Genomic DNA, 12,786 nt, shown 5'->3' with positions numbered 1-12,786 from the left:
ATTTCTCTTACCATGCCTGATTTACTTCTACATTTGTTTCTTCCTATCAGTTACTTGGTGATTTATGGATGAAATTCTAGAACAGGTGAATTTTGTGGAGCTCTTAAGGTTTACAGGAAATAATCATGTTAATTCCAACTCTTGTGCAGACATGAACAGGCACCACTACACGCTCTACGTGCACAACTGCCGACTCGTTTTCCTTTTCCGCCAAGACCCTTCAGAGGGAAAAACATACAAACCTGCTGAATTTCACTGGAAACTCAATCAAGTAAGTTCAGAAAAGACAGTTGGGAAGCTGTTAGAATGCAGATAAAACCATTGGATGCTGAGGTCCCTCATAGTATAATTATTACTTAATACTTTTTGCAAAATCCAGTCTCCCGGCGTCACGTTTTATAGCACCCAGTAATACTTAGTCTGGGATCAAGTGTCAGAGATATTCAGCAAACCTCTTAGTCCTGAATGGGATACTCAGGAAATAAAGTATAAGTCCTGAGAAGTAGTAAAATGTGAATTTATATGTGAAAACATGTCAGTCTTCCAGCTGTGTTATCAGTTTTCTTTACTATGTGCACTGTAAGAAAACGTGCGTGAGAAAACAGGATCTATTCCAGTTTGTTTATAGCATTAAAGTATTTCTGAGCATGTGACATTTTTGCAGCTCAGAGTGTTAAGAGGATAACAGAAGAACTTACCTTCTTAATCCTTTTATACACTGAAATAAAAATTGTGACTGACTTTTTATACATAGTGACCAGTAGCTATGAATTGGCTTTCTTCTTTAGATTTTGCTTCATAAAAATAGAGTTAATTGGCCTCCAAGGGCTGCAGGTACTTTCTGCTTCCTATTTAGAGAGAAGAGCTGCCTGTATTCTTTCAGTCATGTGTTCTTAATTGTTTTAGATTTGAAAGTGAAGGCTGTGATAACTAATCTTCACATTGGCTCTACTAAGGTCTGCAGAACTTTATGGATTTATGTTGTTTATGATCAGGAAGAGTGAGACAGAAGGGATTAAATATTTTCTGTGCTTTTCCAGCTGTCTGGTTCTGAATGATAAAATGAAGCTGGATATCTGTAAATTTAGGAAGGCTCTTTTTAGTTGCATTGGTGACTGTCACAGGTCTGTTTTGCCAGTTACTCTCTCACACAGCTGTGTCCTGTTTCCATTGCAGGGCAGTGTGTACTGTTTAATGGTAAAATACCTATATATTTCCTTATGGGAAGATTGTTACTTTTCAAAAACCAATCAGCTTTCTCCATAGATAATTCTATCGTGGAAGGCTTTTTTTCTGTTCAAAATGGTCTTGTCTTTCTCTGAACAGTCCCTCAGGCTTAAAGGTTGTCAATATATCTGCAGGTCTACATATGCAAAATGTGCCTCAGATCAGTTACTCCACTGCAAGTAAAAAAAATAATAAAGTAGAATTTTTAAAACTTTCTTTACTCAGGTCTGTGACAAAGAGTGGCATCATTATGTCCTCAATGTTGAATTTCCTGCAGTAACTCTGTATGTAGATGGTGTTTCATATGATCCTTTCCCAGTGACTGAAGATTACCCACTTCATCCTTCAAAGATAGAAACACAGCTAGTAGTTGGAGCATGTTGGCAAGGTAACTATTTGCAATTTTTAATGCTTTTAATTTATGGCTTTTCAATGAAATCTTTGTGGTTAGCCTAAAAGTATGTAGCAAATCTTTTCAGTGTGTGACAGATAACTTGTTCTGTCTTTTGCAGTTTGTATTGCTCCTGGCTAATATCACATATTTCCTTTTTCAGTTATTTTTTTCATGAGTGTTTTTTTGCTCATTGGCTGCAGGTGGGTTTGAAATTTGATGCTACTCCCCAAGAAGCATTCCAGCCAAGAGATTTTTGTGGTAACCATGGAAATCTAGATGACTTATTTTTAATAGCAGTTGTAAGAGTACAGCATATCCATCACATTACCAAGCAGAGTACTTAATTTCAAGTGGGTTGAAAAGCATTGTAGAAAAAGTATTCTCATAAATGGAACCAACAGATAATTCAGCTGAGCAACTCAGTGATGCTGTCTCTGACATATTTACCATTTCTGCTTATAAAAATAAACTTAGGAAGCAACTGCTTTATGCAGACTATGGCTTAAAACTGCAGACTGTGGTATTCTGCAAGCTGTAAAATGTCAGTTCATGTGCTTTAGTACATAGGAAACTTGCTCTTCAAAGCTTGAGAAAAAGAAGAATGCATCTGAACATGGAGTCTGATGACCAGGGATCTTTGCAACAAAGATCTTACTTCACAGTCCTGAATTGAAACGTTTGTTTGCTGATTAAATTACACCCTGACTGGTATAAGTGGTCAGAGATCAAACAGTCTTAAATCTTTCATGTTTTATGGTAGTGCAGAATAGGGACTGTAGTTGCAGTCTGCATTAATGCACAGAAGTAGCTTGTGAATCATGAACTTATGTCTTACCATGTCTCTTGTCTCTTTGAGTTTTAAGACTTTTAAGTGTGATGAAGGTTAAATTATCAAAATATCCTCTCCATCAAATTTACTCTTTGTGACAAGTTCACTGTCTTTCAGTATTGATGTTTTTTCAGTGCTAAATTCATTCTGGTTTCACTGTCCCTTCCTTTGAGTCAGTTATTTTCTTCATAATTCATCTCATTCTGTTGTGACTTTCCAGCTAACTCTTGTAGCTCAAAAGGAAGCTATAGTGGCTCATTTTCAAGACACTGGAGGTTGGAAACTCTGTTCCAGCTCAGTGTATGGATTGTCCATATATGTATATAACAAAAGCATATACATTTAGTTAAGTCCTGTGCTTTCATATTGGCACCACTGTATGATTCTTTAATTTCTGAGGTGAATTTTCTTTTTAATGCCAGCAGACTGAAACAGGAGCATTAGAAGTCTGGAATACAAAATTTTAGATGCTATCTTTTTAAAATTCCTCCAAATCCTCAATTTCAGGGGTTTGGGTTTTTGGGAGAAAGTATGCCAAAGGAGAGTTGTTAGTGCTTAAGGCCATCTTCTATGGCTTACCAAGATTTTAAAATAAAACAGAATGCTCTAAGTCTTACACACAGCTCACCTCTACAGAGAGAGAGATTTTACACTTCTTTTAAAAGGTTAGAAACTTTCAATTTTTGGTGCTTCTCTTGGACACTTCCATCTGATAAAATGACTGCTTCAAACATACGATGCTGTCATTATGAGAATAAAAAAACTGGGTTGATAACAGCTTCCTTTTAATCAACATTTAATATCTTTTGGTGATTTGCTGATAGAGTAAATCTTATTATTAATTTCTCTTTCAGTAGTTGAGAGAGGAAAAAATAAATGGAGGCAGATAGATTTCTGTCTCCTTGCTGATAGTGGTTGGTGTGAGCTTGACTGGCAGGAGCTGTGACTGTTTAGAGGCAGCTCCTGTGTCAGGCTCTTCAGGTTGTCTTGTTATGAGTGTTATGTTCTTGTAACAGCAGAGTGATGCTTCTTCCCTGCATTGCAGCTAATTCTTGTTTCAAAGAACTTGTAATCCTTGAGAAGCTGGGTTGAGTAAAACCAGACTTTTTTTGGGCAAGTGCTGCTGTGTATTTTCTGTGCTAAGAGAGTTTGCCAAATTGTAACTACTTGCTCCTTTCCCTATTGTCCTATTCTTTGTCTTGCTTTTCTACAGAATATACAGGAAATGAAAATGACAATGAAACTGTGCCTGAGACCTCTGCAGGTTGCTGGAGTTTTTTCCCTACTGTTTTATTTCATTTTTAAGCCAAGACATTGCTTCATCTTGCACACAGCATGAAATGCAGACATTGCGTTCGGGCCATTGACCTTCACGTAATCCTCTCCTAGGCTTGGTTCTTCATTGTGCTGCTATTTCCAGAGCTTCATCAGCTGATATTATTTTCTTTTTTTGCTTTATTTTTGGTTTTTGGTCGTGTTTTGTTTGGTTGCATCCAAGTGCACATCCATGTATAAATCTGCAACAATTGTGATGGTGGTAAAGTGGTGTAAGAGAAGTTGCTGATGTAAAGTTACCAGCTATCATTTCCTTAATCCAGTTTTATTAAAACATAAATGCTCCTCATCCTATAAAAATATATATAAATGTATGTTAGGTATGTGTGTGTGTATCATGGATTTACTCAGTAAGTTGGGAGGAACCTCTGGGATTCAGGTAGCTCTGCTCCCCACTCAAAGTAAGCCTGATTTCATATTTAGATCAGGTTTCTTGTATTTACCTTAAAGAGCTGTAATTTACAGTGGATACTCAGTTGATCAGAAATAGATATCAAGTTCTAATTGCAGTGAATTTGTGTAAAATCTTGGGCTACCCAGTATTTCAGGTTGGCTACAGGGTTTCTTTTCTTAGAAGTCCTTAGTGATAGACTGGTGAATTTTCTGTCTTTAGCTGAGACACTTAAAATTAATGGATGTTTCTAAGAATGTATCCATTATACATACTCTTCCTGTAAAGTTTAAGGATTCCTGGAATGATCTGAACTGTGGCCCCTGTTATTTAGCAAGATGGGACTGGGTGAGCATCATGATGTCATCTTTGAAAAAAAAACCCTAAGCAATTAGAAGTTTATTGGGTTGCAATTCATCAGACTTCACTTAGATACCTAAAAATGAGTTTCCTGAGTTTAAACTACTCATTTGAGTCCATACAGAGAAGAAATGTTTAGAGAGGGGAGCAGTTAACCCTTAGACACCTTTTCCAGAGTGAGCAGAATCACTTTGTCTATTTTCCATCCTTTGAATGTAAAGAGAGCCTGTGATGATGTTTAAGTAGCTCACATCTAGGGGCAGGATGCTCCACATGAAGACTGAGGTTTCATAGCTCATCCCATTGGCTCTGTCTTCCATTTCTGCAGATCACCACCTCGCTGTATGGGCCATTTCTTTTGAAATGTTTGTTATGGAAATATTAGCCTGAGTTTCACAGTTCAAGATGGCCACACCTGTTTGGAAGGCCATGTGCATGATGAACTGCTGAATTCTTTCTTTATGCTTGAACATAATCACAAGGTTAACACCCAGAATGGATAAAAACTAACCTGCATGTACATACTTTGTGGTACCAGAAGGCACATTCGTTGTTTTACAGAAGAAAACAAAAAGTGAGAAGAATTAAAACATTGAAAGATTTTTTTATTTTTTTTTTCCCTCCCTTTATGAAGGTGGTGAACTCCAGATGGCTCAGTTTTTCCGAGGCAATCTGGCAGGTTTGATGATTCGTTCTGGTAAACTGGAAAACAAGAAGGTGATAGATTGCCTGTATACTTGCAAAGAGGGACTGGATTTGCAAATGGCTGATGGTGTTGGCAAAGGTGTGAAGGTAAAGTTGCACAAAGGGGAGCACCTCTGTTGCTTTGCTGAAAGAGTTACAGGTTTTGCTGGCAGTTAGTAGGGCTGTCCCAAAGAAAACAAGCTATTGTGGCATTAAAACTGCATGAAATCTAGGAAATCTTATAGAAGAGTTGAGGTTAAGAATGAGAGTTATTGTGTTCTCTTTAAGTCTTGAAGAGAAATTCCATATTTGTAAGCCTCTCAGTCTTACCAGTTATACCAGGTGGTCTAATACAAGATATTCTTAACAAGCAGCTTAGCAGAATGAGACTTAAAGAATTAAACACTAAAAATATTAGGAAAAAGGAAGTGAATAGGGAAGTTAGACTGTACTAGAAGGCCAGTAAATAATGGCCTCATTGCTTTGAACACAGGTGTCATTATCCTAGGGTGTACCAGGCTGAGCAGTGCTCAACTTCCAGTTTTGAACACCAGCTCATGTTTGAGTATTCTCATATTTGTTTTTTCTCCCTTTTCAGATCCACATGAACCCGAGCCAGTCAACACTGACCTTAGAAGGGGATGATATTGAGAGGGTTGACAAGGCCATGCAGCACATTTCCTACATCAATTCCCGCCAGTTCCCAACTCCTGGGATTCGGAGGCTTAAAATCACCAGTGTGGTCAAGTATGTCCTGGTGGGGAAAGCATCTCTGCAGGGTGGTGCTGAAACCTGAACAGCCTCTCAGCTGTGATAAATGAGAGGCTTGTACATAACCAGCATGCATTTGAGACCAGCAAATGTTTTCTGTACCAGCATTCTTTCTGGGAACATGGTAAGGAGTGTGTAAGTAGGGAGGAACTTAATTCAAGGCTATGCTGTGAGTATGGCTCCAGTGTCACTGCCTTCATTAAAGGTGTTATCTGTGGCTGTTAGTCATAGCATAGAAAATGGGGCCAAATGTTAACTGTAAGTAAAAATTAATTGTAAGATTGCTCCCTTGGTGGGGAATTCCTACTTTCCAGTGCAGCTGATGAATTTATCTAGGACTCTTGGGTCTGAGAGCTTTTTAAAAATTTATAAAGCAATTACTCTGCCTCCTTCTCAAGTAACCTCCTCAACTGCAAAACCTCTTCTCATAGATGTTTCAATGAAGAGGCCTGTGTCTCCATTCCTTCCGTGGAGGGCTATGTAATGGTCTTGCAACCAGAGGAACCAAAAATCAGCCTCAGTGGCATCAACCATTTCGCCCGCTCGGCTTCAGAGTTTGAGAGCTCTGAGGGTGTTGCCCTTTTCCCTGAGCTTCGCATAATCAGCACCATCACAAGGGAGGTGGAGCCAGAGGGAGATGGAGATGAAGATCCTACAGGTAACATCCTTTTCTGCTTTTAGGACTCTTGCCTGCCCTCCCCTTGTTCAGTGATGACAATTGGAGGATCTTCCTCTTGGAAAGAAATGTGGATTTATCTTTTCATGCGGAATTGGGCAGGGGAAAAGCAGGTGTAAATCTTTTGTGAGAAAGTATTGGGGCTGAGCTAAGAAAAAAAATCAACTGGTAGTAAGCCCAGGCCATTATGCTCATGTAACCATCCCTTGTTTGTATGTTGGGGTTTGGGTTTGTTAAAGTCATTATTTCATGAATACTTGCTCTGTTCACTTCAGCCCCAGATTTTAATATTTGTTCTGGGAGAAGAGTTGAGATTGCATGTGACATTTGATAGCTCCTGTGCTCTTGTCACCTCTTTGGCTTTTTTCCTGCTGTTTAGTACAAGAGTCTTTGGTATCTGAAGAGATCATGCATAACCTGGATACGTGTGAGGTGACTGTGCTTGGAGAGGAGCTAAATCAGGAACAAGAAAGCCTGGAGATTGACATGACACGATTACAGCAGAAAGGCATTGAAATGAGCAGTTCCAACCTGGGCATGATAATCACAGGTAGGGGTTACCTACTGCTGGTCTTTTTGTGGGGTCTGAAGATAGTGATAACAGAACAGTGTGTAAAACCTACTCCAGATGCTTCATATTTTACTAGAATTTCAAGCTCTTCTGTGGAAAGTTACCCTTCTAGAAAATACATAATTCTAGAACCTCCTTTCTGTTCTCTCATGCCCTAAATTGCAGGTTGCCTCTGGACTGTGGAAATGAAGTACACTTTGCCCCAGAAAAAAGTGTTCCTTGTGCCTAGGAGCATGGATCATTCCTTTCTATTTTATATTCAGATTATTTTAATGTATTCAAAAGAAAGTCTTTAAAGGGATTTTTGGAGTCTTAACTAGGCCTAGGATTTTATCACAAAATCAAACCACAGAATTTCAGTGGAGCCACCTCTGTCTGGTGGTACCTTTTTTCTACTGACTGAAAAGCTGTCAGCTAAGAAAACTTATTTGCTGAAAAAAGGAGTAGTAATATTTGTCAAGAACCTGATGGTGCACTGGTCTTTTACCCAAGTGATTGTTTTACTTGTTTATTTGTCTCCACAGGGGTTGATACTATGGCAAGTTATGAAGAAGTTTTGCATTTGATACGGTACAGGAACTGGCACACAGTTTCTCTCTTTGACAGAAAGTTCAAGTTAGTCTGTTCTGAGCTCAATGGACGTTATGTCAGCAACGAGTTTAAAGTGGAGGTATGTGACCTGAGCACAGGAGGAGGGAATTTGTTGCCTCAACTGATAATTAATGAATTATTGACTTTGATTTTCATCCTGTAATATTAGTAAATATGTGCATTCAGGCTGTATTTTATGTATGAGTGTGTTCTTAATCCTGCAATTCAGATTTAAATAACGTTGCCTAAACAGAGTTGAAACTGTTGTGTTGTAGACCAAATAGTATGGCAAAGGGAAGTGTGCAGACAAAAAGATAGAACTGGAAAGACAGACTATGAATTTAGCAAAAGACTGGCAAATAAAGGAAGAGTAGTGCTACCAGAGACTTGTATTATCTTGTATAATACTTCATGTAACGTGAGTGTTCTCATGCTGTAAAATTTTTCTTTCTTCTCAGAAGTAAACTGATGCATTTCTGGAGTTTACCCCTCTTTTTTTTGTTCCCAGGTGAATGTTATCCACACAGCTAACCCAGTTGAACATGCTAATCACATTGCTGCACAGCCACAGTTTGTCCATCCTGTGCATCACACATTTGTTGATCTCTCTGGGCACAACTTGGCTAACCCTCACCCCTTTTCAGGTAAGGATTCTCAGTCACTGGAGTTTAAGTATTTTCATTGATGTTAAACCATCACAGAGGCTTCTGGCTGCAGAGAGGGTTTTTTCCCAGGGCTTTAACCAATATCTTGGACTAAAAGTCCAAGCAGTGACTGGGTCCTGTTCTACTATTGCCCAAGCAGGGAGGAGTGGATTACTGGAGATCTATGAAACACCTTTTCCTGCCTGCAGGAGAGCTTTTGGTGGTGGTGTGTGTATATTAAAAGATGTGAAGTGTCCTAGCCTTGAGCTGTGAGGCCCAGGTAGAAGTCTGAGAACAGGGACAGGATTCTGAATAAGGGCAGAGAACTGCAGCCTTATTCTTGTGGTGACTTTGAATTGTATCAGTTTGGCATGGGTGTAGGATGTCAGAGGAAGAAAATCATGTGTTTTAGAGAGGAATCTGAGTGTGTGTGGTGGAATCTGCTTTCCATATGTTGTCAGTCCTTCAGATTGATGTAATCAGACTTCAGGAACTAAGGTTTAGTTCTTACTCTCCAAGTGACTTTTGAAGTGGTCTCGGGTTAACTGCCTCTGTGTAACTCCCTGGAATGTTTGTCTGATGCCATTTCAAGAGTATCATCTAAGAAACTCCTCTTATTTTCTTGTTGCAGTTGTTCCAAGTACAGCCACTGTTGTGATTGTTGTTTGTGTCAGTTTCCTGGTGTTTATGATCATTCTGGGAGTGTTCCGGATCCGTGCTGCACACCAGAGAACCATGCGTGACCAGGACACTGGAAAGGAAAATGAGATGGACTGGGATGACTCTGCTTTGACCATCACTGTGAACCCCATGGAGGTAAAGCTCAGTCCTTCACAAAATAATCCTCTTTTCCAGCTGCAACGGGTGTGGTTGTACATGGACAGTGTAGCAGAGCAAAACCAACCTCAGAACATGGAGACACTAACTGTGAATTTTGAACACATGCACCAAAGTGACAAATGCCATGAGCAGTTGTGTTTGGGATCTTGCAGGGTTATAGCTCAGTGACATGGAATTGGGATTTACAGGTCAGGGTCCCACCCTGCTGTTCCTCATGCTGCATGCTATCTTAATCATGTCCTTTTTTTTTTCCAAAGCTGCAAGGATTTCTTGCCAAACCATCTGTGTTTAACATGTTTCCTTCTGCCGTGGGTGACATCTGAATTTTTAGAATGTAAGGAAGAAGAAATGTGTGCAACCTTAATGCTCTTTGTGTGACCCCACTGAAAGATCCTGTTCCAGTAGAGTTACAAGAACTGGATCACACTTCAGGACTGGTTTGTTCAGTGACAGCGCTGACAGCCACGTTACCAACCTATTCTAAAGAGTGTTTCTTCTTTTTTCTTTCTTGCTTGCCAAATCACTGCTGAAAAGAGTAAGGAATCTGCAGCAGCTCTTCCTCAGTATTCAGGCCTCATGCCTGACTTTTAAAAAATTAAAAATTTTGGCCAGTATGGTGTTAATAGGTCATTTCTGTCTTAACAGACTTACGAGGATCAACACAGCAGTGAAGAGGAGGAAGAAGAAGAGGAAGAAGAAAGTGAGGATGGAGAAGAAGATGACATCACCAGTGCAGAGTCTGAAAGTAGTGAGGAGGAAGAGGGAGAGCAGGAGGAGGACCAACAGAATGTTAATAGACAGCAACAGCTGGAATGGGATGACTCTACCCTCAATTATTGATCCTAGCTGTTCCCTTTGTCTTTGTTTCTGCTCTAGAAGACTCCACTGTCATACACTCCATTGTTACCAAGGATTCATGGTGTTTTAAAAAAAAAAAAATTTAAAAAAATATCATTCTGGCCAGTAGATTGAGCCCACAGACATCCCTGTGTTTGTGTTTTGTCAGATAGTTCCTGGTGCTGTTTCTAGAGCTGTAGTTAGCACCTCTTATCCTTCAGCCATGCCTCGGTGACTGGATTTTTTTTACGCTATGTGAGGAACCACCTTGCACTTTTTTTCTTCCTGTCATCTCAGCTAAGTGACTCGACAGATCTGTAGCCATTGCACATGAATTTCTGAACTGTCTTTTTTTTTTTTTTTTGCTCAGTGAAACAAACTTAGCTTTGTTCCTTTTCTCTTTCTAAAAGATGCAAAGATTGCTTGTTGACAAAGGGTAAAGCTGCTCATTTCAGCCTGTTGGTTTCTTTTGATTTTTTCCCCCAAACTAGTGCATGTGTAAAGTGGCAGAATGAGGTTAATATGTAGAAGATTAACAGACTTTTTAATATTTTGTAAATATATTGGAATTATGTAATTACGTCATTTGTGGTAGTGAAAACAGGGATTGGGGTTTAAAACATGCTAAAGTTACAAATCATGCAGCATGAAATATTACAAATCTCATACTACTGCAGCAGGAGCACGGGCACAGTTCTCTAGTGTAGATGTTTCAGTGATTCAGTGTCATTGCCCTTGACTGCCATGGTTGCTCATGCCCCACTCTGGTTTTTAATTTTTCTTTTCTTTAATCTTTCTTTTTGCAGAGGGAACAGACAAGCTTGTAAGAAATTGTAAAGGCTTTAGGAACCTCTGCAGAGGTTCAGCTGCCCTGTGCAATACAGTTGTATTGGGGTTTTTTTGTTTTTCTTTTTTCTTTCTCCAATTAAGCCTTGGCTTAGAGGCTTTTAAGTTATTGGGAAACAAACACTACATGGATGGTGGGCAGCTGAGTGTGCTGGTGCTGCAGCTCCTGTTCACGATATCAAGGCTGCCTCAGGACATGGTCTGTTCACACTGCTGGCAGGACAGGTTGTCCATCTAGGTGATTGGTGGTTATGTTGGAAACTGAGACCTGTGTACCTGTGCACCTTGGTGACCAGGCTCCATAGAGAGGGCTTTTTGAGGGCTTTTTTTTTTTGACTGTTCAGTTTTTCTGATTGGGTAGTGGGAGGGTTTGGGGCAGAGCTGATACTGTTTCTGTTAAACACACTCCTGGTCATTCCCTGTAGCCCCTTGTACAGTAACCTGGACTGTTGGTGTATTGAGCCTTTGTTTACACTTAGTAATTGTGTTTTCCTGCTAGTAAAAAAAAAAACAAAAAAACAAAACAAACTATAGCAGCAATTATCCAATCAGAAAACCTTGGGAATCACACGTCTATTATTCCAAGTCCTAATGATTTTGGTTGTTTCTGACCAAAATTATAACTTGGAATGGCAAAGGACTTTTTTCTAAAAGAAATAGCTGAAAGGTACGAAAAGTTACGACCCCATGGTGGAGAGTGCTGGTTTGTTTTTGTGAGGCAGGTCTTGTTTATTTAACTTTTTTTTTTTTTTGGTCTTACACAGAGCCTTGAATAATGAGTATCTGCTTACCTGATCTTTGGAGGTGGATTAAAGAGTAGCTTGTTTTGCTTGTGACAGGGCAGTGAGGACTCCATGCACTCCTCAGCACGGTAAGCACAGCTGCAGTTTCTGATCTTTGTCAGGAGTCTGCCTGCCTTCCTGGTGCCCAGAGCACACAGCTGGGAGCAGGCTGGTGAGTGGAGCCACGAGCAAGCCAGAGGGTGGGGGACAAAGGGTCATAATTCCAAGAGATAAAAGATAAGGATTGATTGAGTTAAACATTCCTGGAGTTTTGATTTTCAGAGCAGACCTCACCTTTTGATGTGTGTAACGGGATCTGCTGGGGGTTGTACCTGGGGTAGCACATGACTGTGGAGTGCCTTTTACAATAGTAGGTGGACCTGGAAGCAGGGAAGAGAACCCACACACTTAGCTTACCATTTTTTTGGGGGGGGTTGTTTTGTTTTGTTTTGTTTTTTATGTAAAATTTTAGATTTCTAAAACGGGGAAATGGTTTTGACTACTTACGTGGTAATATAACTGCTAGTTTTAAGTAAACTGGGAAACTTAACTTATGTCTGACAGTTGTCCTGTGTTAATGTGTAGAAGACTTATCCTTCCATATACTGTTGCTGTAGCTGCTGTATTTTAGACCAAAACTGATCATGATTTTAATGGTAATACTGAAAGGTTGTAAGCGTCCTGATGCAGTTTGTAGCCACTGTGGGTATAACTTTTCAGATGTGTATATTGGTAACAGGTCAGTTTGGAAAGTCTATAAGCTACAATAAATTTCTGGTTCTAAAGGTTGTTGGTATTTATTTCTTCCTGACTGGAACAAAGTTGAGTCAAGTTCCATTACTGTGTGTGACTTTTGCCTCTGCTGGTGGCAGTGGGAGGGTGTTTATATTGTGTTTGTTGATCTCTCCAGCACAGAAAACTTTGTCAGCATGTGTGTACAGTTTCTCAATCTTTTTTATTATTTTTTTGACTTACAAAACATGTACCTAAAGCAACTGAAGTTAAACA

At 39.6% G+C, this 12,786-nt stretch overlaps 1 protein-coding gene across 6 annotated transcripts in view; it reads left to right on the top strand.

Moving 5' to 3' along the window:
• Positions 1–12,563, top strand: part of CLSTN1 (calsyntenin 1) — a 34,675-nt gene extending 22,112 nt beyond the window's left edge. For 4 of the 6 annotated variants that reach the window (XM_071767247.1, XM_071767245.1, XM_071767251.1 and 1 more), the window contains 11 exons: positions 150–271; positions 1,453–1,615; positions 3,664–3,714; positions 5,171–5,328; positions 5,819–5,967; positions 6,423–6,649; positions 7,047–7,217; positions 7,763–7,908; positions 8,338–8,473; positions 9,105–9,289; positions 9,959–12,563. In XM_071767247.1, coding sequence (XP_071623348.1) covers positions 150–271; positions 1,453–1,615; positions 3,664–3,714; positions 5,171–5,328; positions 5,819–5,967; positions 6,423–6,649; positions 7,047–7,217; positions 7,763–7,908; positions 8,338–8,473; positions 9,105–9,289; positions 9,959–10,153 — 1,703 coding nt within the window. In that variant the 3' untranslated portion in view covers positions 10,154–12,563. The remainder of the gene's footprint in view (positions 1–149; positions 272–1,452; positions 1,616–3,663; positions 3,715–5,170; positions 5,329–5,818; positions 5,968–6,422; positions 6,650–7,046; positions 7,218–7,762; positions 7,909–8,337; positions 8,474–9,104; positions 9,290–9,958) is intronic. The other 2 variants (XM_071767250.1, XM_071767248.1) reach the window with 1 other exon arrangement.
• Positions 12,564–12,786: the final 223 nt, after the last annotated feature.

This window comes from Heliangelus exortis, chromosome 23 (genome assembly GCF_036169615.1).
Source record: "Heliangelus exortis chromosome 23, bHelExo1.hap1, whole genome shotgun sequence".
NCBI classification, from domain to species: domain Eukaryota; kingdom Metazoa; phylum Chordata; class Aves; order Apodiformes; family Trochilidae; genus Heliangelus; species Heliangelus exortis.
The sequence above is the reverse complement of the archived record's forward strand: the minus strand, read 5'-3'. Positions and strand labels throughout refer to the sequence as shown.